Consider the following 26,692-nt stretch of genomic DNA (forward strand, 5'->3'; position numbering starts at 1 on the left):
CATGATCTTGGCTCACTGAAACTTCCACCTCCTGAGTTCAAGCAATTCTCCTGCCTCAGCCTCAGCCTCAGCCTCCGCATAGCTGGGACTACAGGTGTGTGCCACCATGCCTGGCTAATTTTTGTATTTTTAGTAGAGGCAGGGTTTTGCCATGTTGGCCAGGCTGGTCTCAAACCCTCACCTCAGGTGATCTACCCATCTCAGCCTCCCAAAGTGCTGGGATTACAGGTGTGAGACACTGCGCCTGGCCAGAAATCTGCATTTCATGCAGGTGATGGACAACTTTGTCAAAAAATATTGTCCTTGACGAAAGTTCTGTTTTACAGTGAGTTTTTAGACTTGCTAACCTAATTTTTAAATGTTTCTTAGAAAACCTTTCTCATTACAGAAACAGAAAATCTGTGGGAGCTTAACTTTGCAGCATCACATGCTAGAACCTGTTCAGCGGATTCCCCGGTATGAGATGCTCCTTAAGGACTATCTAAGGAAATTGCCTCCTGATTCCCTGGACTGGAATGATGCTAAAAGTAAATGCTTTTTTTGTTTTCTCTCTATTATGGAATAAGCAAGTGGCCAAGCAGCCTTATGGTTTCAAAGGGAAATATATCTCACAGCTACTTTAGTCAAATGTTGCTGTTAGAAGATAATTTCATTGGAAATTGTTATAATCACCTCAGTTAGGCAAGTCACTTTTGAGCCAAAATGACAAGTTTAGAGCAGTGCAAATCACATTTATTTTTCTGGTTTCATGTTAGTCACTGGCTCTGAAATATAAAATTATAGACTTAAAGACATCTAGAATAGCAATACACAATTTCCTTGTCAGAGGAAGAATACAACCATTCAGAATTACAAGTGCTGCTGTTTAATTAGATAGGTTGGTGCATACCAAGAAAGCTAAGGTGACATTCACTATGTAAAAATAACCTAAGCAGAGTTGGTTCCACCTGCCCTAACATGCCTACCATAACAGGAAATGGTGCTTTTTATTGTCCAGTAACATTTTCTCCAAGAAAACTTTAATTCTGTTAGATGTCTTATTTTTTCATTAGATTATAATGAAAGGGTTTTTTTTTTTAAAGGCTTATAAGTTTCAATAATACTTTACCTTTTTCTGTACTTTTGTGAATCAACTGTAAAGGCATGAATGAAAATTTAAGAAATAACAGTGGCTTGATATTCAACAAGCAGTAAGGGTACTTGTGTACAACCTTAAAACATTGCTACCTTCCCTTGTAATTTCTTGTTTTCTGTCATAAGTGACCCTTGATGAGAGATGAAGTACATAAAACATTTTTTGTCTTGGATCTTTAACCTTTTCTTTTTATTATTATTATTATTATTTTGAGACAGAGCCTCACTCTGTTGCCCAGGCTAGAGTGCAGTGGCACAATCTTGGCTCACTGTAACCTCCACCTCCCGAGTTCAAGCCATTCAGCTAATTGTTGTAATTTTAATAGAGACGGGTTTTCACCATGTTGGCCAGGCTGGTCTTAAACTCCTGACTTCAGATGATCCACCTACCTCGGCCTCCCAAAGTGCTGGGATTATAGGCGTGAGCCACTGCTCCTGGCCCTGATCCTTAGTCTTTTCTAGAACACAGGCTGTCTCAGATGTGTTTCTCCCACCATTTGAGTGACTGATCACAGAAACTTCTCTTCTCCATTCGCCCCTTCCATAGTGTAGAATGAACTCGACTTGCCATCTCCTCAAACCAACTACTTCCTGGGAACTCTGCCCTGTCTCCACTTCCATCCATCTCACCTGACTGCTTAATTTGAGTGGCAGATCTAGTGGTGGGGGTGGGGGTGGAAACACCACTGCTCTTCCTCGAACTCATCTCTAGAGCAGTGGCTTTATCCCGTCTTATTTTGTCTTCCTGTATCCTAGATCCTGTATCAAGTGCACAGCATGGCCCACATCAGAATAGTTCTTTAAAATGTAAATTAAAATTCAGTTTCTTCTATACTCAGACTTTGGTATCCCCTTAGATGCCCATGTCAAAAATGAAAAAGTTGGTGACATGGTATGGCATTTTATTCCTTTTCGTTTGTTTTTCATTGCTACTTAAACTAAAATTCTAAAGAGATCACAGGAGAAGGGCTTTTGGTGACCTAAAAGTAGAAGCGAAAGCAGCAAAAGGCATTCTGTCCAGCAGTGCACAGAAGACAAAAAATGTAGTTGAAAAGTCTCAGGGTTGTTGTGGTAACAGAATTAGGCAGGCCAGTATTCACAAAACAAAAAAGAAAAGAAGAAAACGGGACGTGATTTAGGATTGAGACGTTTTCCCTGGTGTCAGTCCCGCAAGAGGTCTCAGCATCCACCAGCAGCCCCTGGAGCTCCTATGATGTCCACACCACAGAGTTCCCATTCCCAGCTGCCACAGCAACAAAACCCTCCAACACTGGCCTCAGAAGAGTCCCTTTCACCCGACCCAGGCTAGAATTGTGAATGTATTTTCCCAGAGAAAGTAGGCTATGCTTAGTGGTTAATTTGCTCATACAACTAGTAAAATACTTACTGCTCCTGAAATATTTTAGAACTTTTGAGTCAGAAACCTGGGTTTAAATCTGGCCCTCCAATAGCATAGCTGTGTGACCTCAGCCAAGTTGTATTACTTCCCCATTTCATTCATCTGCCAAATGAAGCTAAAATACTTAATGGTTTAAGGCTGTGTAAGAATTGATACCGTAAGTACCTGGCAAAGTACCTAGTATGGAGTTAGTGTACGCTGTAAGTTTCAAAGTCTTTGAGTATAGAAGAAACTGAATTTTTGTTTACAGTTTGGAGAACTATTCTGATTTGGGCAATTCTGTGCACTCAATACAGGATCCAGGATAGGGGGAGACAAAATAAGTTGGGCTGGGGCCACAGCTCAAGAGATGAACTAAGGAAAAGCAGTGATGTTTCTATCTCTGCTTATTAATTTTGATGGTTCATTAGGGATTAAATAAACCTGTGAGCCTAATCATCATGTGTGACTTTTCATAAGGAAATACGAAGTTTCAAGTAATTTGCTTACAAATGAACTTTAGAAAGTATAGCGTTTATAAATGGAAAATGCCACTATTTTGTTGTATCTTTGGTCTCAGACTTCTTAATTTAGTAAGTTATTCAGCTATATAGAAGCACAGAAAGGACAAAGCATATTTATTTACTTTTCTTTTTTTCCCATTTAGAATCACTTGAAATTATATCTACAGCAGCAAGCCATTCTAATAGTGCAATAAGAAAAATGGTAAGTGGTTTTCGGAGGAGACAGGAGCCTTCTGATTAGACAATTATCAATAATACTGCCTCAATACTATGTAGATTTGGACCAAAGTGAATTGAAATAGATGAACCAAAAAGAATGTTTATGAAATGTTTAATGTTATCTGGAATAACTCTCTGAACTTGCTAATAACTGATGGAATTTATATCAAAATGTATGCTTACTCCTAATCCCTTCTGAATTTACATTTTAGTTAAGGTCATAGTATTATTAAAACTACTAGGTTGAAACTTGCCTGTATGTGATCTTGCTGTTTTAATTTCCTAGGAGAACCTAAAGAAACTCTTAGAGATTTATGAAATGTTGGGAGAAGAAGAAGACATTGTAAACCCTTCAAATGAACTAATAAAAGAAGGACAGATCCTCAAACTAGCTGCTCGGAACACATCAGCACAAGAACGCTACCTTTTCTTAGTGAGTATTATAGTGTTACAAGTCATATAAGAACTATAGGCCGGGCGTGGTGGCTCACGCCTGTAATCCCAGCACTTTGGGAGGCTGAGGCGGGCGGATCGTGAGGTTAGGAGATCAAGACCATCCTGGCTAACACGGTGAAACCCCGTCTCTACTAAAAATACAAAAAACTAGCCAGGCGTGGTAGCGGGCGCCTGTAGTCCCAGCTACTCGGGAGGCTGAGGCAGGAGAATGGCATGAACCCGTGGTGAACAGTGGTGCCAAGATGGCACCACTGCACTCCAGCCTGGGCAACAGAGCGAGGCTCCATCTCAAAAAAAAAGAACTATATATAAAAATGTGACTGGGCACGGTGGCTCATGCTTGTAATCCCAGCACTTTGGGAGGCCGAGGCAAGTGGATCTCCAGAGGTCAGGAGTTTGAGACCAGTCTACTAAAAATACAAAAATTAGCTGAGTGTGGTGGCAGGTGCCTGTAATCCCAGCTACTCAAGAGGACGAGGCAGGAGAATTGCTTGGACCTGGGAAGTGGAGGTTGTAGTGAGCTGAGATCAACAGAGCGAGACTCCATCTAAAAAAAGGAATTATATATAAAAATAGTTGTATACAGCGTGGAAAAGTAGAATGTTTCCTTATTCACCAAAGCAATTATATCTAACCTGTTTTAGTCAACATTCCATTTAGGGGATATTCCATTTAGGGATTCCATTTAGGGAAATATTCTAAGTAACGTATTTTTCTGTAATTTTTCTGTATACTTGGTATGGATGGCCAGCAGTAGTGGCCCATCTGGAGCGGTGCTGCAATGATGCTGGTAGCAGCAGGAGAGGCATGGCCAGGGCAGCTACCCAGTCGCAGCTGCTGACCCAGGCATTCCTGGGAAGCCCCCTGTACCCCTGCAGGCTCAGAAATGCCTGCTCCCACTGCCTGGCCTCTCCCCGCTCCCAATGCCCATTCCGATTTCGGAGAAAATTTGGGGTCAAGCCTGGGTGCTGTTGCAAACCAGCAGGGTGTGCACACACTGGGGACAGTGCTGATATGCCAGCCCCCTGGTGTCTCAGCCTCTTCTAGACTTTGGGTGCCAATGAGCATGGGAGGGAAGCCAAGGGGGTGCTGAGGGTGGCTTGGTGTGGCCCTACATGTTCCCCAGTGCCAGCAGTGGAAGCCGCTTGCGGTATGCTTGGTCCAGCCATAGCTTTGCAGGGAGCCGGCACCCATGCTGGTGCCTGGAAATGCTCCCCTTGCTGTAGCCGGCATGCCTGGCTGTGCGCATGACCCAGAACCTGTGCTCGCTCATTCACGTACCCCTTGCTGCTCCAGGCTTGCCCTTGGCAGGTGTGGGATCTGGGCTGGTAGCACAAGCCAAGCGCAGCCCGCCAGGCCAAATGGGCAGAATGAGCCCAGCAGGCCCAAGCAGATCTCAGGCAAAGGAGCCACTGGCCACAAAGGTTTACGGCTGACAAAGCAACACCCCAAGGATCCTTTGACTGTATAATTTACTGCAGTAGCACATACTGACAACAATTTAACTTTACACATGTGGGATATGATACTTTCGGAAATGCTCCTTTTGCTTGTTTCAGATTTTCTCTTTCATTCTCAGGTAATTGGGTACCATTTCCTGGATATTTTGTTGGTGTGTCATTTCCTGACATCAATTCTCTTCCTAATCCTCTGTAGTCACTATTTTTAATCTTTCTAGGCTAAAAATATATATAGGCCTGGTTGTAAGACTTATGTCTAAAATATCTATGGGAAAAGTACATGAGTTCTCTAGATAGTTCTTTCTCACTGCAATCAGTCCTTGGCCCTTTCTTCACTTCCTGGAAATGACAGTCTGAGGCTTATCTCAAATATAAGAGCACTTCCTGGGGCATCCAGACCATTTTTTTTTTTTTTTTGGACTCTGTCCACCTGACCTTTACTCTTTGTTATCCTAATGAATTTCAGTTCCTTTCTATATCTAATAAGATGATAAGAAGAATCATAATAATAATATGCATTGACAAAGAATAAGCTAACATCGAATGGTAGCTTAATAAACGTTAGCTTTCATTCTGATTGTTATTAAAGAGAAACAGACACATGGGTGAAAAGGCTGCCTGGTGACTGGCATATAGTACATTCTTACGATGTTATTCATGTCTGACTTTTCTGCTGCGAGGCAGTCATCTCACCCACCATGGCATGAGTTGTCATGGGGGCTTAGAGACTTCTGTGTCTGTTTCCAGTCTCCATTGAAAGGAAAACTTAGGAACTAATTGTCATGCAGAGGGGTGTTCAGTACAAGGGGTCTTGACAAAGTTCATGGAAAATGCATATTATGAAAAAACTATGCATAGATTTCAAAGCATTTTGCAACAAAATAAACCCATAGTAACTTATTATAACATGTCCAAACAGTATCTGGTTTGAGGCACTAAGAAGGGTAAGACCTCAGTTTGAGACCAGGCACAGTGGCTCATACGTCTAATACCAGCACTTTGGGAATTCGAGACAGGAAGATGGCTTGAGCTTAGGAGTTCAAGACCAGCCTGGGCAACATACAGAGACCTCCCTGTCTCTACAAAAAATTTAAAAATTAGCTGGGCATGGTAGCTTGCACCTGTAGTCGTAGCTACTTGAGAGGCTGAGGCAGGAGGATCTCTTGAGCCAAAGAGTTCCCAGGCTGCACTGAGCTATGACCATGCTACCCAGCCTGGGTGACAGAGTGAGACCCTGTCTCAGAAAAATAAATAAATAAAAAATAAAGACATCAGGTTGAATCAAAGCAACATGAATTCTGTTAAAGTTGAAGCAAGAACAAACCTCAAACTTACGGTGAAGCTTGGATGCAAAAATGACAAAATCATTGATTCTTCATGAAAAGTTAATGGAGACAGTGCCACAAAGAAATCAGCAGTTTACAAATGGGTAACTGATTTTAAGAAGGGTCAAGACATTGTTGAAGATGAAACCTGCAGCAGCAGACCATCCACATCCTTTCGCTAGGAAGAAATTCATCTCGTTCCTGCCCTAATTGAAGAGGACTGACAGTGAACAGCGGAAGCAGTAGCCAATACCACACACATCTCAGTGGGGTTCATCTTGCACAAGTCTGACTGAAAACTTAAAGTTGAGCAACTTTCCACTCAATGGGTACCAAAAATGTTGCACCCAGATCAGCTGCAGACAAGAGCAGAAGTTTTGGTGGAAATCTTAAATAAGTGGCATCAAGCTTCTAAAGCATTTCTACAACAAATTGTAACAGGAGATGAAACATGGCTTTCCCAGTACAATCCTGAAGACAAAATACAATCAGAACAATGGTTACCAACAGGTAGAAGTGGTCCAGTCAAAGCAAAAGAGGTCCAGTCAGGAGCAAAGGTCGTGGCAAGTGTTTTTTTGGGATGCTCAAGACAATATGCCTGCTGACTTTCTCGAGGGCCAAAGAACAATAACATCTGCTTATTATAAGACGATTTTGAGAAAGCTAGCCAAAGAGTTTCGCAGAAAAACACCCAAAAAAGCTTCTCCAAAGAGTCCTTCTAAACCATGACAATGTTCTTGCTCATTATTCTCATCAAACAAGTGCAATTTTTTTAGAGTTTTGGCAGAGAATCATTAAGCATACACCTTACAGTCCTGGTTTGGTGGCTCTGAATTCTTTTTGTTTCCTAATCTTAAAGAATCTGTAAAGGACACCCATTTTCTTCAGTTAATAGTGTAAAAACTACTGCATTGCCATGGTAAAATTCTCAGGACCCTCAGTTCTTTAGGACGGATTAAATGACTGCTATCATTGATTACAAAATTGAACTTGGTAGACCTTAAGTTGAAATAAAATTTTTTCTTTTAATTCCATTTTTCCACAAACTTTTAAAAGTCTTTTTGTAACAGTCATGTTTTTAAAAGAATTTGGTCGCTATATGACCCACTAGTTCTACTCCAAGTTTTTATAATTCAAGAAAATTGAAAACGTGTGTCTGCACAAAAACCTGTACATCTTTGTCCATAACAGCATTATTCATAGTAGCCAAAAAATTTGAGACAACCTAAATGTCCATCAACTGAATAGATAAACAAAATGTGGTATGTTCATGTAATGAAATAGTATATGTTGAGAAAAAGGAATAAAAACTTATGAATGCTACATGGATTAACCTTAAAATGTTGTATCAAGTGGAAGATGCCAGTTACAACAGACCATCTACAGTATTTATATGAAATGTCCAGAAAAAGCAAATGCATAGAGACAGGATGTAATCAGTGGTTCCCTAATACTAGCAAGGAATGGAAAATGGATACGAGGTTCCCTTTTAGAGACGTAAAATGTTCTGTTACAGATATCCTAAAAACCATGATTTGTACATTTTAAAAGAGTAAATTTTATGGTATGTGAATATCTTCATAATTTAAAAATGTGTATTTTTACCAGATTAACTATAAAAGTTCTCATTTGTGCTAAACAGAAGTACTTCTTTCACAGGTAATATAGAGAGCTAGATAGAAAACAAGGATGTGTCATGTTAGGGTTCAGAGTCCTCTTCAGAGGTCTGTTATAAAAGGTCAGATGATTGCCATCGGAAAGGCAAATCGGGGTGGGGTGGGGGTGTGGCATATGAAGCGGGAGAGCAGTGGGAAAGCACCAGCATCAGGAGGCAGAGGAGCAAGCAGAAACGTGGGCAAGAGCCTTTATTGTGGTTTCTGCAGGAAGGAATGGGCAAGACAGAGCATCAGGATTAGGAATGGCTAGTTGGAATAATTTCTTTAGGGCTTAGGGGCCGGGCTTAGGGTCTGTTGTCCTGGCCCTGAGGTGACTGGGGCAGGAGAATAGTGGCCCAGAGAGTAAGTGTTCAATACAGGAGGTGACTGCAGGTATGAGTTCTGAATTGGTTGATTTCCACATGAATGGCGTGTTACTCTCTCTAGGAATTGGATAACCTTGGGAGGGGCAGTCCTGTCAGTGTCAACAAGGCATTAAGATGCCTAAAATCAAAAATACATAAATAAAAAGACATGCTTAATACACCATTCTAGACAACATAACTGGGAGCCAATGTCTTTCCTCTGTCTTTGCCTTTTAGGTGCTAGGATCATTTTCCTTTCTCTTCTTCCTCATTAATGTGACAGCCTCTGCAGTTAAACTCTGAGCTCTGGGTCTAACCAATTGCCTCGGCCCAATTTTCACATTTGGGAGTTATTTTGGAAAGAGGTTTATGTTGAATATCTTGGTGCAGAGCTGAATTAAACAGCTCTTTGGAGGACAGGTGGCAAAGAACCTTGGGGAAAATGGCAGTCAGTGACTGAGGAAAAGACTCCTCCTGTTCCAGCTACTTTAAGCCATCAAACATATCATGCCATTGCCTCCCAGGAGAATGAGGTCACGTGGCAGGAATTTTAGGAGAGCCACATTCATTCTTTGAAGACCATCTTAGAAACATTTCCAGTGTCATGTTGGTTCTTTTCATCCACCCTCTCCAGTGCTGTGCTTGTCACAGAATCCTGCCTCGCCAGTGCACATTTATTCCCATGGAGCCTCTTGTTCTTTTGCTTGTAGAAACTTCAGAAGCACCATTTTTATCTTCTTTTCTCTCTAGAAAGGTAATGAGGGCTAGTTTTCTGTTTCCTACACTTGAGATATTACATTTGTCTAGAAAACCAAACTATATTTAGAATCCTCTATCTGCTTTTAAATGATCTTCATGTGTTTGCATGTTTTCATGCCTCCACACCACACTTTTTCATGGTTTTTTATTTTAATGTAGGATGCTGTTTAACGTAAGCCATTTCATGTTGCTATCACAGAACACCTGAGACTGGCTAATTTATAAGGAACAGGGGTTTATTTTCTACAGTACTGGAGGCTGGGAAGTCCAAGATTGGGGGGCTGGCATCTGGTGAGGGCCTTCTTACTGCATCGTAACATGCAGAAGGCCGGCATCACATGGTGAGAAAGAGAGAGAGCAAGAAATCCAATTCATGGCCTCAAGCCCTTTTATAATCGGTGTTAGTCTATTCCTGGATTAATTCATAGATTACTGGAGTCCTCATGACCCAAATACTTACATTAGGCCCCACCTCCCAACACTTCTGCATTAGGGATTAAGTTTCCCAACACATACTTTTTACACATTACTATGGCAGGTACTCTTGAAATAAACTGTCTGACATCCAAAAGTTTAAAAAAAATAAAATAAAAGCAGCAAATTACCCCGCAAAACAACCAAGACATTTTATTCTTGGCTCTTTGGAGTTGTTCTGTTCCTTATTTCCTTGGAACTTGATAGAGTCAGATTATTTTTCCCTTATTTAATCTTTGAACACAGAACAAGCACTAGAAATTTTCTCCACCAATATCCTATTACCTTTGGAAACAAACATTAATGAAATTGTCACTGGTGAGAAAACAAAATTGAATTATTTCAGTCAAACATATTTTTAGAGGCTTGAAATAAATACTTGAACAGTAGAGATCAAGAAAGACCCTCCCTCCCTGTGTTTTTAATAATATTGAGGTTTGTTGTTTGTTGTTGTTTTTTTTTTTTTTTTTTTTTTTCAAGACAGTCTCGCTCTGTCGCCCAGGCTGGAGTGCAGTGGCGCAATCTCGGCTCACTACAAGCTCCGCCTCCCGGGTTCATGCCATTCTCCTGCCTCAGCCTCCCGAGTAGCTGGGACTACAGGCGCCCGCCACCACGCCCGGCTAATTTTTTGTATTTTTAGTAGAGACGGGGTTTCACTGTGTTAGCCAGCATGGTCTCGATCTCCTGACCTCATGATCTGCCCACCTCAGTCTCCCAAAGTGCTGGGATTACAGGCGTGAGCCACCGCGCCCAGCCGAGGCTTGTAGTTTTTATCACAACCTAGGACTTGTAGAAATTGCCTCGCTAGTCTGAGATTGCTTCACTGATCACTACTTCTAAGCTGTGGGCATGAAATAAAAGGGAATCTCCTACCCTAAAAGGGAAAGTCAATGTTCTTCATACCATAGTTGCTATAATTTCTTTTTTCAGTATCAGGGAAAACCCAGGGGGAAGTAATTATTTGTGAAAGGTGGTGGTGGCTTTTGCTACAGGAGCAAGGTTCATGGAGGGAACAGGACGAGCTACTTGGTTTCTTCCTATATATGATATCTTCTTTGTAAGCAATGATTTCTATCGTGCAGGAGCTCCCACCTTCACCTATGCAAAGAAGAAAAGGATATATATGAAGTCCCATTTAGGGAGAATATAACAGAGGGAATATAGTCCTGAAAGCATGAAAGGGAAGGAGAAACATACACATTTATAAGATAATCTGTCATGTGAGCATAACTACAAATAGTAAATGCTAAAAACCTTCATATTCATGGACTTGTTTCTATAAAACAGCATGAGTGCTGAACTTAAAAGCCAACTTGAGGACAAGTATCAGATAACTCACAAATTTTATGCCATACCATTACATTTGTCACTCAGTTTGCAGGAACAATTTGATTATTGTTGATGGCTGGAATGTGTGACCTCTGTCCCTTGTGCTGGTGGCTCTGCAGCTCCTGCAACATTCACAGCTTCAACCAAATATCCTCCTGAGAAGGCCTTGATAGAAGTGTTAACAGGAAAACTTAGCAAGCAAGCTGTGGCCTTAATCAGACAATGATATGGATGGTGATAAAAACCTTTTGGAGCTTTTTTTCAGATCTCTAAAATCTATGTATAATGAGGGTGTCATTGCCAGATTCAGATACAGTGGACAGTTAGTGATAAAGGCCTACACCCCAAGAGGATATATTTGAGAGGCTGAGACTGGAGGATCTCTTGAGCCCAGGAATTCAAGACCAACCTGGGCAGCATAGCAGTACCCCATCTCTATTTAAGGAAAAAAAAAAAAAAAACAGCTCTGTCTTTTTTTCCAGGATATAGGTTATATCTTTGGATATATCTGTAATGTGATCATTACAGATGTAATCATTTATTTCTACATTCTCCAGTGTGGAACTGAAATTTATAACACTGGATACAGAAACTTACAAAATGAGAAAACAACTGTGAGAAACTAACATCCAGAATGACTATTACAGACCATCACATAAACTTGTTGGAATGTTTTACATACCCATCAACCTTTCTTGTCTTCATAGCAATGTGAAACTGAACAGAGGGCCTAGCAGGACGGATCTAGACTCAAGTCCCAAGGAGATAAAATGAGAAGACTTGTTGAATTTAGGCACTTAGTCTGTGCAAAGCACTGTTCTACATACTTCACATTTGTTCCATTTAATCTCAGCAACCTGTGAATTTTACAGATAATGACCTCGAGGCATGAGGGTTTGCACAGCTCATAAGAGGTAGAGTGCAGGTTTGAGAGCTTCTTGTCTGGCTTCAGAGCCTCTGCTAATAATAGTACTCAGCTGAAAGTAAAATTTTAGAGAAAATTTGAAGAATTAATAAATTGAGAAATCTTGATGAAGCAAGTAAAATAAAAACCATGTTGAATTTAGCCCACATGCTATTGGGAAAGTAAATTTTAAAGCAATTTTATTCCCTAATTGCTCTGGTCTTAGAAAATACCTAGAAACAACTTGAGAAGCAATAAATATGAAGAAGATGAGTATAGATCTTCTCTCAGGAATCTGCCCTCAAATTAACACAAATATTTACAGTTTTATTTCTTTGCATATTTTAACATAGTCAAAAGTGAACTAAATAATTTCATAAAGTCTTTGAAAGTGAATTTCTATCGTGTCAGCCTTCTAACATACCATTTTTCATGCAATTAATAGCCCGTGCTTTTTTTTTTTTTCCTGTTTTGAATGGAATCTCACTCTATCACCCAAGCAGGAGTACAGTGGCGTGATCTCGGTTCCCTGAAACCTCTACCTCCCTGGTTCAAGGGATCCCACCTTAGCCTCCTGAGTAGCTGGGACTATATGTGCGTGCTACCACACCTGACTAATTTTTGTATTTTTTGTAGAGACAGGGATAGTCTTCATTTTTAAAGGTACATCTTGTAAAGAATAAGGCGCTGCCTTTAAAGACCTCTAATAAAACTGATGGCTTTTCAGAAAAATCATATGTGGTAAAGTCTTTTTTTTTTTTTTTGAGACGGAGTTTTGCTCTTGTTGCCCAAGCTAGAGTGCAATGGCACAATCTGAGTTCGCTGCAACCTCAGCCTCCTGGGTTCAAGTGATTCTCCTGCCTCAACCTCCCGAGTAGCTGGGATTATAGGTGCACGCCACCGTGCCCAGCTAGTTTTTTGTATTTTTAGTAGAAACAGAGTTTCACCATGTTAGCCAGTCTGGTCTCGAACTCCTGACCTCAGGTGATCCACCCCGCTCAGCCTTCCAAAGTGTTGGGATTACAGACGTGAGCCACCGCGCCTGGCCCATATGTGGTAAATTTTTAAGCAAGACTTAAGGATTCATAATACTATTCAAGAGCACTGTGGGATCACAGAGACCTTGGCCCTGTGGCTTGCTTTTTATGTAGGGTTTAATGTCCAAACCCCACATGTTCTAATGAGATTTGAACTAATAAATAGGCTATTTTTTAAAAGCTTAACATTCAACAGTCCGGTTTAAAAAAAAAAAAAAAAATTGCTGACCAGGTGCTGTGTCTCACACTATAATCCCAGCACTTCCGGAGGCAGAGGCGGGAGTATCCTTTGAGGCCAGGAGTTCAAGACCAGCCTGGGCAACATAGGTAGGCCCTATGTCTACAAAAACAATTTTTAATTGAGGCCAGGCGTGGTAGTTCAGGCCTGTAATCCCAGCACTTTGGGAGGCCAAGGCAGAAGGATTTCTTGAGTTCAGGAGTTCAAGACCAGCCTGGGCAACATAGCAAGACCTCATCTCTACTAAGAAAAACTAACTGGGCATGGTGGTGTGTTTCTATAGTCCCGCCTACTCAGAAAGCTGAGGCAGAAGGATGGCTTGAACCCAGAAGTTAAAGACTGCAGTGAGTTATGATTGCACGACCGTACTGCAGCCTGGGTGACAGAGTGAGACCCTATCTCCGATGTAATAATAATTGCTAAATATTACTCTCTTCTTCTAACACCTAGTTTTAGACTTGCCCTCTAAGATACATCAATGAGAAATTCTTGTGTTTAAGAACTTAAAAGGTTAAGAAATTAAGCTCCTGGTATATCAAAAGGTCCTTAGTAATTTGTTGTGAATTTATTGAACTAATTTGCTTAGTACAGTAGTATAAAACTGTTGATTTAAATGAATATCAATAAAAGATGTATGAGTCATGAATGGGAAATATATTTTTCAAAGTGCGAGAATATGATTTTTTATACAAGCATAAACCTCAATGTTTTAGAAAGTAATTTTTCTCATGCAGGCAGTACTGTGTTCTCTAGAAATTACTTAGAATTTTTGTCTAGGGCTGCCTTTAAAATTGATCAGTTTCCGACTGGGCACGGTGGCTCACACCTGTAATCCCAGCACTTTGGGAGGCTGAGGCAGGCGAATCACGAGGTCAGGAGATCCAGACCATCCCAGCTAACATGGTGAAACCCCGTCTCTACTAAAAATACAAAAAAATTAGCCGGGCGTGGTGGCAGGCGCCTGTAGTCCCAGCTACTCGGGGGGCTGAGGCAGGAGAATGGCGTGAACCCGGGAGGCAGAGCTAGCAGTGAGCCGAGATCGCACCACTGCACTCCAGCCTGGGCAACAGAGCAAGACTCCGTCTCAAAAAAAAAAAAAAAAAACACTGATCAGTTTCCCCTATTTATTTTCTTCACTGATATATGTTCTCCTTCCTTGCAGTTCAACAACATGTTGCTGTACTGTGTGCCCAGATTCAGCTTGGTAGGCTCTAAATTCACAGTTCGAACCAGGGTTGGCATTGATGGAATGAAAATTGTAGAGACTCAAAATGAAGAATATCCACATACTTTCCAGGTATCTGGGAAAGAGAGAACACTGGAACTGCAGGCCAGGTAAGGGAACCATTTCTATCACACTGCTTTCCAAAAGCAAGCATCAGAATGAATCATTAGAACAGAATGGCTCTGAGGGTTTTCCCCAAGTGAATACTGCAGATCTCTGGGACTCTGGTTGGATATAAATGCAGAGCTGTAGGTTCTTAAAAAGTCATGTCTCCTCTCTCTCAATTCCTCCATAGTGCCTAGGACAGTGGTTTGTTGACAGTAAGCGTTCAGTAAATTGATTAACTCTTCAGAAATACAGGGTACTCAGAGGATGAAATTATTGCCATCAAGCCAGTACCTTGATTTACAGGAAAAGGTTCTCTCCTAATCCTTCCACCCCTCCTTTTGGTCCACAAATATTTGTTGATGCTTGTTATTCCATGCTAATCTCTGAGTCTTTCAGATACTCTACATTTTAGGGCCTTAGGGGCACTTGAATGGAAAGAAATGTTCGTAAGAGGCAGGGTGGTAAGGGTAAAACTTCTCCCACCATAGTTGCAGAATACATGAAGGGAGCCATTAGGGACTCAGGTGGCCTCTGACAACCAGGACTTCTAGTAGGTATGGCTCTTGTTATATATATATATATATATATTTTTTTTTTTTTTTTTTTTTTTTTTTTGAGACGGAGTCTCGCTCTGCCGCCCAGGCTGGAGTGCAGTGGCCGGATCTCAGCTCACTGCAAGCTCCGCCTCCCGGGTTCACGCCATTCTCCTGCCTCAGACTCCCCAGTAGCTGGGACTACAGGCGCCCGCCACCTCGCCCGGCTAGTTTTTTGTATTTTTTAGTAGAGACGGGGTTTCACCGTGTCAGCCAGGATGGTCTCGATCTCCTGACCTCGTGATCCGCCCGTCTCGGCCTCCCAAAGTGCTGGGATTACAGGCTTGAGCCACCGCGCCCGGCCGGCTCTTGTTATATTTTTATTGGGAGAGAAAGGTTTGGAGTTCTGGCTAACATTCCCCTAGCCATAACCTTTTTTTTTTTCCCTTACTTTTTTTTTTTGAGATGGAATTTCACTCTTGTTGCCCAAACTGGAGTGCAATGGCATGATCTCAGCTCACGGCAACCTCTGCCTCCCAGGTTCAAGCGATTTTCCTGGCTCAGTCTCCTGAGTAGCTGGGATTACAGGCACCTGCCACCACGCCTGGCAAATTTTTTTTTTTTTTTTTTTTTTTTTTTTTTGAGACGGAGTCTCGCTCTGTCTCCCAGGCTAGAGTGCAGTGGCCTGATCTCGGCTCACTGCAAGCTCCGCCTCCTGGGTTCACACCATTCTCCTACCTCAGCCTCCTGAGTTAATTTTTGTATTTTTAATGGAAACAGGGTTTCACCATGTTGACCAGGGTGGTCTTGAACTCCTGAGCTCAGGTGATCCGCCCGCCTCAGCCTCTCATAATGCTAGGATTACAGGCATGAGCCACTGCACCCAGCCCGTAACCATTTTTAAAGGATTAAAAAGTCCATGAGAACCACTGCAGTTGATCAGAGCTACCTCATGCATGAACCTCTGGAATACAGAGTGCTGTCAGGTTTTGAAATACCTGCTTTAGAAAACAGTCTTCCAAGCTGGGCTCGGTGGCTCACGCCTGTAATCCCAACACTTTGGGAGGCTGAGGTGGGGGGATCACTTGAGATCAGGAGTTCTAGACCAGCCTGGCCAACATGGCAAAACCCCGTCTTTGCTAAAACTACAAAAATTAGCCAGGCATGATCCCATTACTGTACTCCAGCCTGGACAACACAGTGAGACTCTGTCTCAAAAAATAATAATAAGTCATCCATTTATTGTTCTAATGCATGGCCTGGTAAAAATTTAGATGCTTCAGGGGGTCACAGAGCAGAGGGTGAAGAACCAATCCTAGCTCTAGTGGTGTCAATATCCCAGAATCCATGGAGACTCAGAATATTCTTCTGGTCCTTTCCACCATTAGCTTATGCTTCTGGCTGCTCAGATGAATTTACCCTGAATATTCGTACTTAGTAACTGCTTAAAAGCTGAAATTTCAGATTTTAAAAGAGAATAAATCATTTTAACAGGTATCTGTACCCAGGGAGTCCAAGAATTGGTGAATTTACAGTTTTGGAATGTGGGCAGGCTGGGAAAGTTTGAAGAAACAGCCCGTTCTTTGATTTGCCACAGAGAATATGTACTGAACTTCCTTTTCCTCAGGGAGCAGGTAGCATTTGAAACTTGCCTTTGAGTGTCATTGTTTCCCTACCTCATGGTGGGTTTGGGCCCTAGCCCCTCAAACCCAAGGGCAGGATATATGATGCTTTGCTGAAGGCTCTTGACTGAGTCCTCACTCAGTGGTTGATTTACTGAGCTAATGGCCCTGGCAACAAGGAACACTATCAATAGTTCTTTTTTTGTTGTTTTTTTGTTTTTTTTTGAGACAGAGTCTCGCTCTGTTGCCCAGGCTAGAGTGCAGTGGCATGATCTTGGCTCACTGCAACCTCCATACCCTGGGTTCAAGTGATTCTCATGCCTCAGCCTCCCAAGTAGCTGGGACTATAGGTGCCTGCCACCAAGCCCTACTAACTTTTGTATTTTTAGTATAGATGGGGTTTCGCCATTTTGGCCGGGCTAGTCTCGAACTGACCTCAGGTGGTCCACCCACCTTGGCCTTCCAAAGTACTGGAATTATAGGCGTGAGCCACCGCACCCAGCCTCATCAAGAGTTCTGATCATCATAGTTTTCATTGCAGAAAGAATGAAGGCATTGCTGACTCTGAAATTTCAGCACACTTCCAATCTGCAAACCCAAGAGATGTGTGTAACTACAGGGGAGATATTTCTAAGGTTTCTTAGTTTGCCTGAATGGATACTTTCAGTCCTCCTTTAGCCAGTTGGGCTATTTTCTCATCAAGATGGGGCTAATTGGTGAGGAATTTTCTTAAGTACAGGCAGTCATCACTTTATAACATTCCAACACACAGTACTGGATACCTTCCATTTCTTATTGGAAACATGGTTATTCTGTCAAAAAATTTTTATTTACCTAATCTCATTGCTTTAGTTATATTTGTGCTTATATGGTGATATTGAACATCTGAATTAAGTGATTATTTTCGGTATGATCTATCATGCTCTTTTTTTTTTTTTTTTTCTGAGGCTGAGTTTTACTCTTGTCACCCAGGCTGGAGTGCAATGGTGCAATCTTAGCTCACTGCAACCTCCTCCTCCCAGGTTCAAGCAATTCCTCTGCCTCAGCCTCCCAGAGTAGCCAGGATTATGGGCACATGACGCCACACCCAGCTAATTTTTTTTTTTTAGTGGAGACAGAGTTTCACCATGTTGGCCAGGCTGGTCTCAAACTCCTGACCTCAGGTGATCTGCCCACCTTAGCCTCCCAAAGTGCTGGGATTACAGGCCTAAGCCACTGCCCCCAGCCTATCATGCTCTGTTAAGAATGGGACAAACACTGAAGTTCCAAGAAAGTCAGAGTGCCATAGGAATTATGTGGAATCAAAACTTGGGTATATATTTGGAGATACTGAAAGAGTATTTGATTCTGAAGCTAACTGGGAAAAAAGGACCCCACTTTTCTTGCTAAGGTGTGAGTCAGCCTCAAGACTGAAGTACTTTTGTGCTGCTTCTTCTACTTTCAAAAAGATAAAAAGTATTCTGTTTTATATACAGAATACCATTATGGTTTTCTATGGCTAAGTGGAAATAAAAATATAAGGGGGAAAACAATCTACCATAACTAAAAACTAAAATGAAAAGCTATAAAGACTTGTTGGGTGTCTCTGCATTTGAAAGGCTAAAAGCAGCTAGCAAATAACTGTGCTTCCAGGGCAACAGAGCTGTGGTGGCAAGGCAGAGCAATAGGGAGAGTTTTTTAATTTTTAATTTTTTTTTTAATTTTGAGAAGCAAGATTGAAGCCCCCAGGTGAACAATGAGCAGAAGCTTCCACTTGGTGGACACAGATTCCAGCAGCATTCCTGGCACATCATGGTGTTCAATAATCAATTTGCTGGAAAGATAGATTGTGACACAGAAACAATCCTTCAGCTAGCCTCATGCATATTTCATACCTGTGGGCAGGCAGGTGACCTTCAGGCTAGAATTCAAACTTAGCCCCTCTACCAAGCACATACAAACAGATAGAGCACACTCTTTCATCCTCTTCAGAATTTTTCAATTTGGAGATCTTACCCAGTTCAGACTCCACTACGGAGGATTTTTCAAATGCGGTCTGTGATAGCAGCCAGCAACATAAGCTACCTGCAAGAAAGAGGAAATAACGTTTGCCTTATAGGGAAAAAGGGAACCTGACGACAGTCAAGGAAATTTGTTTTCTAAGGATAATTACTAAACACTGGGGTCTCTTAATCTGTAACACCTCCTTCCTATAGGCATTTAAAATTTTTATATGCTTTTCTTTATCTAAAAGGGGTTAGGTTTGGTATTGCCTAAAGCCTTCTAAGAACTGGAAAATAAAATTAAATTGTTTATCAAAGGAAATGTTAAATAGCTCCCTAAGGCTTTACAGAGATATTTTAGATTCTCAAAGATAATTACTATCTCTTCTAAGATGGGCTGTGATTAGTAGCCTTTAGTAGCCTTCATGTGTTTTAGAAAACTGGAAGATTAGCTGTTGTATATTCAGTGTAATGCTATATATACAGTCACCTGATATATCTAACCGGATGATGGTGATTAGACTTCATGTCTGGACAGTATATTAATGGAAGCTAAACCTAACTAGCCCCATCAAATTTGATGTGTACCAAAGTCAGTGAATAGTCTGAACCTGTTTTTAAGATTTTTATTTGTTTAATTGCCAGAGATTAATTTTTATTATAATTCCTTCCGTAACATCCCTGAATTTTCCAGAAAGTTGGAACAACATGAAAGCATAGTTTTATTCACTGGCTGTGAATCATTAATGTTCTTTACATTCACTTTAATTTTGTTTTGTTTTAGTTCTGCGCAAGACAAAGAAGAGTGGATCAAGGTACGCCTCATTTCTATTTCCTTTTCTTTCTTTTTTTTGAGACAGAGTCTCACTCTCACCCAGTGTGGAGTGCAGTGGTGCGTCATGTCTCACTGCAGCCTGGGCCTGGGCTCAAGCAATTCTTGCATCTCAGCCTCTCACGTAGCTGGGACTATAGGCGTGCACCACCATGCCTGGTTAATTTTTTTTGTATTTCGTAGAGATGAGGTTTCGCCATGTTGCCCAGGCTGGTCTCAAACCCCTGAGCTCAAGCGATCTGCCTGCTTCAGTCTCCCAAAGTGCTGGGATTACAGGTGTGAGCCACCGCACCCAGCTTATTTTCACTTTTGTTTTTTAGTAACATCTATGTGTATACAAATGTGCATATATTGTGTGTGTTTTAATATGCAGTCATCAGAACAGGTTCACTTAATTTTCAAAATGATTCCTATCATAGATATTTGTTTGATAAAGTATATTCGTTGGTTTATATGAGAAACTTTAATGTGTGCTTTGAATTTTACTTATACTTTAGGCCCTTCAAGAAACCATCGATGCTTTTCATCAAAGGCATGAAACCTTCAGAAATGCAATTGCAAAGGATAATGACATTCACTCAGAGGTTTCTGTGAGTTGAATTAAATTCTTAACTTTGTCAAGCTCTTTCATATCTTTGCAGGTGCAGAAGATCTGTCTAATCATTTTGTTCTCCAACCTTTTCCCTTTACAATGTCAGAACTGGCTGGTTAGACAGAATCTCATTCTTTCTTAGATGAACACAATAGTGAGTGACTTTTCATTCTACTTGAACTTCTTTGAATTTTTTTTATTCTTTTTTTTTTTTTTTTTTTTTTTGAAACAGAGTCTTGCTCTGTCGCCCAGGCTATTGCAGTGGCGCAATCTTGGCTCACTGCAACCTCCGCCTCCTGGGTTCAAGCAATTTTCCTGCCTCAGCCTCCCGAGTAGCTGGGATTATAGGTGCATGCCACCATGCTGAGCTAATTTTTGTATTTTTAGTAGAGAGAGGGTTTCACCATGTTGGCCAGACTGGTCTCGAACTACTGACTTCAGATGATCTGCCCACCTCAGCCTCCCAGAGTGCTGGGATTATAGGCGTGAGCCACTGCACTCGGCCTTGTTCTTGAGTTTCAGAACATGGTTTGAGCAATATAGTTAAAGTTCTTTCAAAAAATAATAATAAAAGGGAATTATAGTTTTTTTCTATTAAAATTGAATCTTTCTTCCCTTTTTAGACTGCTGAGCTAGGGAAAAGAGCCCCAAGATGGATCCGAGATAATGAAGTGACAATGTGTATGAAATGTAAAGAGCCTTTCAATGCACTGACACGGAGGAGGCATCATTGTCGAGCATGTGGATATGTAAGTGAGATTTCTTGATCATTAAGGTTGCTAGTAACCATATAAGTGATATAAAGTCATCAACTTGGGACACACACAAAAACGACTTTCAACAAATCACTTAATAAATTTATTTTGCTGCCAACTATGTGCAGAGAACTGTGCTGAGCCCCGGAGAAAAAACGTTAGACAAAAGGTTCCCTGGCTTTACAGAGCTTACATTGTAATGGAGAAGACAGACAAATAAGAATTTCAAATTACTATAGATGAAATAAAACAATTGAGAAGTTAAAAACGGACAGTATTAGTAACAGAGGAAGATTTGGAACCAATTTTGGTTAGAAAAAGAGACCTATCTGAGGGGTTGGTATTTAAGATGATGCTTAAAAGACTGAGAAAGGGGCTGGGTGCAGTGGCTCACGCCTATAATCCCAGCACTTTGGGAGGCCAAGGCAGGCAGATCACCTGAGGTCAGAAGTTTGAGACCAGCCTGACCAACATGGTGAAATCCCATCTTTACTAAAAATACAAAATTAGCCAGGCATGGCAGCACGTGCCTGTAATCCCAGCTACTTGGGAGGCTGAGGTAGGGGAATCACTTGAACCCAGAAGGCGGAGGTTGCAGTGAGCTGAGATCGTGCCATTGCACTCCAGCCTGGGCAGCAAGAGTAAAACTCTGTCTCAGAAAAGAAAGGAAAAAAAGGGGGGGGGGCGTTGAGAAAGAGCCGATAATCAATAGAGACAGGGAGAAACTTCAGACAGTGAAAGTCTATATGCAAAGCCCCTGAGCTAGGAAGGAACTTGGTCTATTCATGAGACTGCCACAGGTCATGAGGCTGGAGCATGATGAGTAAGAGGAGGAATGTTAGATAAATAATGGCCAAAGGATGTGTGTGAGAAACAAGAATAGATGGAACCCACAGTACAAGTAGATGTGCTGGCTTTGATGGGGAGAGGAAAACTTCCTCCATTATATCAGAAGGGAAAAAGAAAAAGATGGGTACAGATGTGGGTGAGTTGCCGTTTTTGTTGCTCTGGTGGTGAGAAATGAGGGAGTTTAGGTGCAATATGTGTTTATTTGTGTTTTTTTTTTTGTTTTTTTTTTTTGAGACGAGTTTCACTCTTGTTGCCCAGGCAGGAGTGCGATGACGTGATCTCGGTTCACCACAACCTCCGCCTCCCGGGTTCAAGCAATTCTCCTGCCTCAGCTTCCCTAGTAACTAGGATTACAGGCATGCGCCACCACACCTGGCTAATTTTTGTATTTTTAGTAGGGATGGGGTTTCTCCATGTTGGTCAGGCTGGTCTTGAACTCCCGACCTCAGGTGATCCACCTACCTCGGCCTCCCAAAGTACTGGGTTACAGGCGTGAGCCACCACGCCTGGCTAAATACATTTTTTTTTTGAGACAGAGTCTCGCCCTTTTGCCCGAGTTGGAGTGCAATGGTGTGATCTCAGCTCACTGCAACCTCCGCCTCCCAGGTTCAAGTGATTATCCTGCCTCAGCCTCCCAAGTAGCTGGGATTACGGGCGTGCACCACCATGTCTAGCTAATTTTTTGTATCTTTAGTACAGATGAGGTTTCACCATGTTGGCCAGGCTGGTCTCGAACTCCTGACTTCATGATCTGCCCACCTCGGCCTCCCAAAGTGCTGGGATTACAGGCATGAGCCACCGCACCTGGCTCCATTTAGGTGCAATATCTGTATGTTCACTGAAGAATGAAGTAGAGTCATCAGTTGAAAGTGAAGGGGAAGGAGGAAGAGATGGGGAGATTCAAGAAAGAGGACTAAGTGTGAAAATTTTCTCTGGGTAGAGAAAGGTGAGCCTAGTAGAGAAACAAAGTTGGACTTGGGCACCTGTTAGAAATTTACAGTTATAAATTTAAAGGGACACTAGTCAGTTTAATGGCAGTGATTTTTCTCTAACAAGATACAGCAACTCAGGCCAGCGAAGGCAGATAGCAGGATTTATCCAGAGTAAGTACAATGAGAAAAACACTGGAAGAGAAGGGAAGTATTTGCATCAGAGAGTTAATAATGAATAAGAGAAGTCTCAATTGGATAAAAAGAGCAGGAAAGCTGGGAAACAGGCTGATGGTTAATGAGAAAGTGGTGGGGTCTGTGGACAGAATAATTTCGGTAAGTTCAGAGATGTATGGTAGCGGACATCTTGGGGCCAATGAATTAGAAATAAGAGAGATGTTGGTAAAAAAAAAAATGGGATATGTGAACCTGGCATGCCAGATATGGTTCACCCTCTGGTGGTGACAGTCCCGGGGGTGACCATGAGATTGGACAGAGAAGGTAGACTGCACTGCGCTGGCAGCAGAGATACAAGGCAGTAGAGCTGGGCTTGTCATGTGAATGTTGAAGTCCACAGACATTGTGGTAGAGCAGAGAACTATGATCTGTTAGTGAGAAATTCCTGAGTGAGTGGGTGTGGGGCAGATGATGAGGAGATGCTAACTCAGTAGGAGAGATGGGTAGAGCCAGACGATGATGGGCCTCAGAGCTGCCAGGGGTTTTTGAAGGCAAGAAGAGTCAGGGAATACATGCCTCAGTTCTCAGCCCTGAGGTCTCAGAGGTGACAGAAGGTGAAGTGAAAAAAAAAAAAAAAAAGGGCCGGGCGCGGTGGCTCAAGCCTGTAATCCCAGCACTTTGGGAGGCCGAGACGGGCGGATCACGAGGTCAGGAGATCGAGACCATCCTGGCTAACACGGTGCAACCCCGTCTCTACTAAAAAATACAAAAAAAAACTAGCTGGGCGAGGTGGCGGGCGCCTGTAGTCCCAGCTGCTCCGGAGGCTGAGGCAGGAGAATGGCGTGAACCCAGGAGGCGGAGCTTGCAGTGAGCCGAGATCCGGCCACTGCACTCCAGCCTGGGCGACAGAGCGAGACTCCGTCTCAAAAAAAAAAAAAGCCGCCACTAGAGAAAAGAGCCTGAGGATATGGAAGAGTTTGATTCTAGAGTGAAAGGTCCAGAGGGCCCAATGGAGGGGAAAGTGGGAGATGGGGACTGAACTAGATTAAATTATGTACAGAGGTCGGGCGCGGTGGCTCACCCTTATAATCCCAGCACTTTGGGAAGCTGAGACGGGCGGATCTCCTGAGGTTGGGAGTTCGAGACCAGCCTGACCAACGTGGAGAAATCCCGTCTCTACTAAAAATACAAAATTAGCTGGGCGTGGTGGTGCATGCCTGTAATTCCAGCTACTCGGGAGGCTGAGGCAGGAGAATCGCTTGAACCCGGGAGGCGGAGGTTGCCATGAGCCAAGATTGCGCCACCGCACTCCAGCCTGGGGTACAGAGCGAGACTCCGTCTCAAAAAAAAAATTATGTACAGAGCAATATGTTTGGGGATGAGGCTGAGAAAATAACCAGAGAGCTGGGCGTTTTCCTGGGATATGAGATAAACAGGAAAGTGGGGCATGACATGGAGTGAATTCTACTGGTGTTTGAGATAAGGGTAGGCACCCAGACCTATTGCTGTGATCCCAAATGTTTCCCTTGGTGGCATGGCAGCCTAAAGGATGGTGCTTCCTGATAATCTAAAGAACCATGCTTCACCCTGAAGATACACATGTTATGTATTGGAGGACACAAGCTGCTTGATATTGGAGTAAGCACTGCAAGACTGGCAGAAAACTGAGGCTGGAATGGTGTAGGTAAGAATCAGGTCATTGACAGCCAGAGATGCCATGGTAAGATGCTTAGATTTGATCACACTTTAAAGGGAATTGGTTCAATGAAGAAAGAGCTGAGAAAGACAGGGAGTAAGTAGTCAGGAATGACTTTAATGTTAAGATTTGGGTGACTGGCCGGGCGCGGTGGCTCACGCCTGTAATCCCAGCACTTTGGGAGGCCGAGGCGGGCGGATCACAAGGTCAGGAGATCGAGACCACGGTGAAACCCCGTTTCTACTAAAAATACAAAAAATTAGCCGGGCGCGGTGGCGGGCGCCTGTAGTCCCAGCTACTCAGGAGGCTGAGGCAGGAGAATGGCGGGAACCCGGGAGGCGGAGCTTGCAGTGAGCCGAGATTGCGCCACTGCACTCCAGCCTGGGCGACAGAGCGAGACTCCGTCTCAAAAAAAAAAAAAAAAAAAGATTTGGGTGACTGGATAAATGGCAGTGTGCTATTGACATAAGAAATAGAAAAATGAAGCAAGTTGAAATGAAGGGGAGAGGAGCAGAAATAAAAACAATAGCAGTTACCATTTATGATGTACCAGTGCCAGGCATTGTTTGAAGTGTGTTGTGTATACTGTTGCTTAGGGTTTCTCAATTCCCCTGTGAGGAAGGTTGTATTTTCTCCATTATATAATTCAGAAATGGACTCTTAGAAAAGTTATGTTATTTCTGTTATTTGTTTTTCTTTTTTCTCACTTTCTTCCTGTGGAATTCAGTTCCGATATATATCACATTACCTCATCCATCTTCTGTGTCTGTCCTGTTTCCTGTCTCTGTCTCTCTGTAGCATTTTGTTCATCTCTATTTCCTGTTTTGTTCATTTACTCTCCAGTTGTAGCAAATCTGCTGTTTTGTTCATTTTTAATTTTAATTATGTCCAAAAGTGTTTTCCTTCCAAATCTGCCTGACCATTTCTGATAGTTTTTGTTGTTTGCCACTTGATGTTTCCAAACATTTCTTATGTAATTTTCAAATTTGTGTCTAATAATGCCAGTAGCCGAAGACATTTCAAGGGTTCCAAATCTGTTGTTTCTACTAAATTCTAGTTCCTGGAGACTTGCTTTCTGCTGTAATTAGTCTCTTCTCATTGTGAGCTCGTATTTGGTTGATACTTCATCATCTTCCTTTCCTAAGTTTTGTCGTAATGACCAAGTCTCAGACCCTTGTCCTCCAGGCCCCATGGACTGTCTCCTAATCCCAGGACTGTCCAACCCGAGCTTTGTTTGCTCCATTCATTCACCATTACAATTTCAGCTTATTGTATGTGTGTTGTTTTGTTTGTTCATTGGGTTTGGGGGCCTTGGAAAGTTCTCTTACTTTAATGTAAAGAAGTAAAGCATTACAATTATTTGCTGAATTTTGTCCAGGATCCAGTTGTATTATAGTAAAACTCTTCTCAGAGTACCTATCTAGTCTGTCATACTGACAGCAGCAAGAGTCAAAAACATATTTAATCGTGGTTATGTATTTCATTATGACTGTTTACATAGTCTTTTTATATCCTAAAGTTATATAAACTTCAGCTGGGCATGGTAGCTCATACCTATAATCCCAGCACTTTGGGAGGGAGGTTGAGGCAGGTGGATCACAAGGTCAGGAGATCAAGACCATCCTGCCCAACATGGTGAAACCCCATCTCTACTAAAAATACAAAAATTAACTGGGTGTGGTGGCGTGTGCCTGTAATCCCAGCTACTCAGGAGGATGAGGCAGGAGAATGGCTTGAACCCAGGAGGTGGAGATTGCAGTGACCCAAGATCACGCCACTGCACTCCAGCCTGGCGACAGAGTAAGACTACATCTCAAAAAAAAAAAAAAAAAAAAAAAATTAGCCTGGTGTGGTGGCACACGCCTGTAGTCCCAGCTACTCAGGAGGCTGAGGTGGGAGAATTGCTTGAGCTCTTGAGGTCAAGGCTGCAGTGAGCCAAGACACACCACTGCGCTTCAGCCTGGGTGACAGACCCCAGGTCTTGACCCCATCTCAAAAAAATAAAAAATGAAAAGTTATATAAACTTCTATAAAAACTTGTAATTTTTCTGGTTTTTGTGTTTCTTTGACACTTTATAAATTCCCCTCTTGTTTATGGAATTTCAGGTTCCTTATCCAAAAATATGTTTCTGATT

General features: G+C 42.2%; 1 protein-coding gene across 5 annotated transcripts in view; it reads left to right on the forward strand.

Moving 5' to 3' along the window:
- Nucleotides 1-26,692, forward strand: part of FGD4 (FYVE, RhoGEF and PH domain containing 4) — a 266,934-nt gene that overhangs the window by 225,687 nt on the left and 14,555 nt on the right. For all 5 annotated transcript variants that reach the window (XM_001084734.4, XM_015151412.3, XM_077953841.1 and 2 more), the window contains exons 8-14: nt 389-527; nt 3,180-3,238; nt 3,542-3,688; nt 14,420-14,592; nt 19,512-19,542; nt 20,057-20,149; nt 20,775-20,900. In XM_001084734.4, coding sequence (XP_001084734.3) covers nt 389-527; nt 3,180-3,238; nt 3,542-3,688; nt 14,420-14,592; nt 19,512-19,542; nt 20,057-20,149; nt 20,775-20,900 — 768 coding nt within the window. The remainder of the gene's footprint in view (nt 1-388; nt 528-3,179; nt 3,239-3,541; nt 3,689-14,419; nt 14,593-19,511; nt 19,543-20,056; nt 20,150-20,774; nt 20,901-26,692) is intronic.

The sequence above is a fragment of the Macaca mulatta genome, chromosome 11 (assembly GCF_049350105.2).
Source record: "Macaca mulatta isolate MMU2019108-1 chromosome 11, T2T-MMU8v2.0, whole genome shotgun sequence".
Lineage (NCBI taxonomy): Eukaryota > Metazoa > Chordata > Mammalia > Primates > Cercopithecidae > Macaca > Macaca mulatta.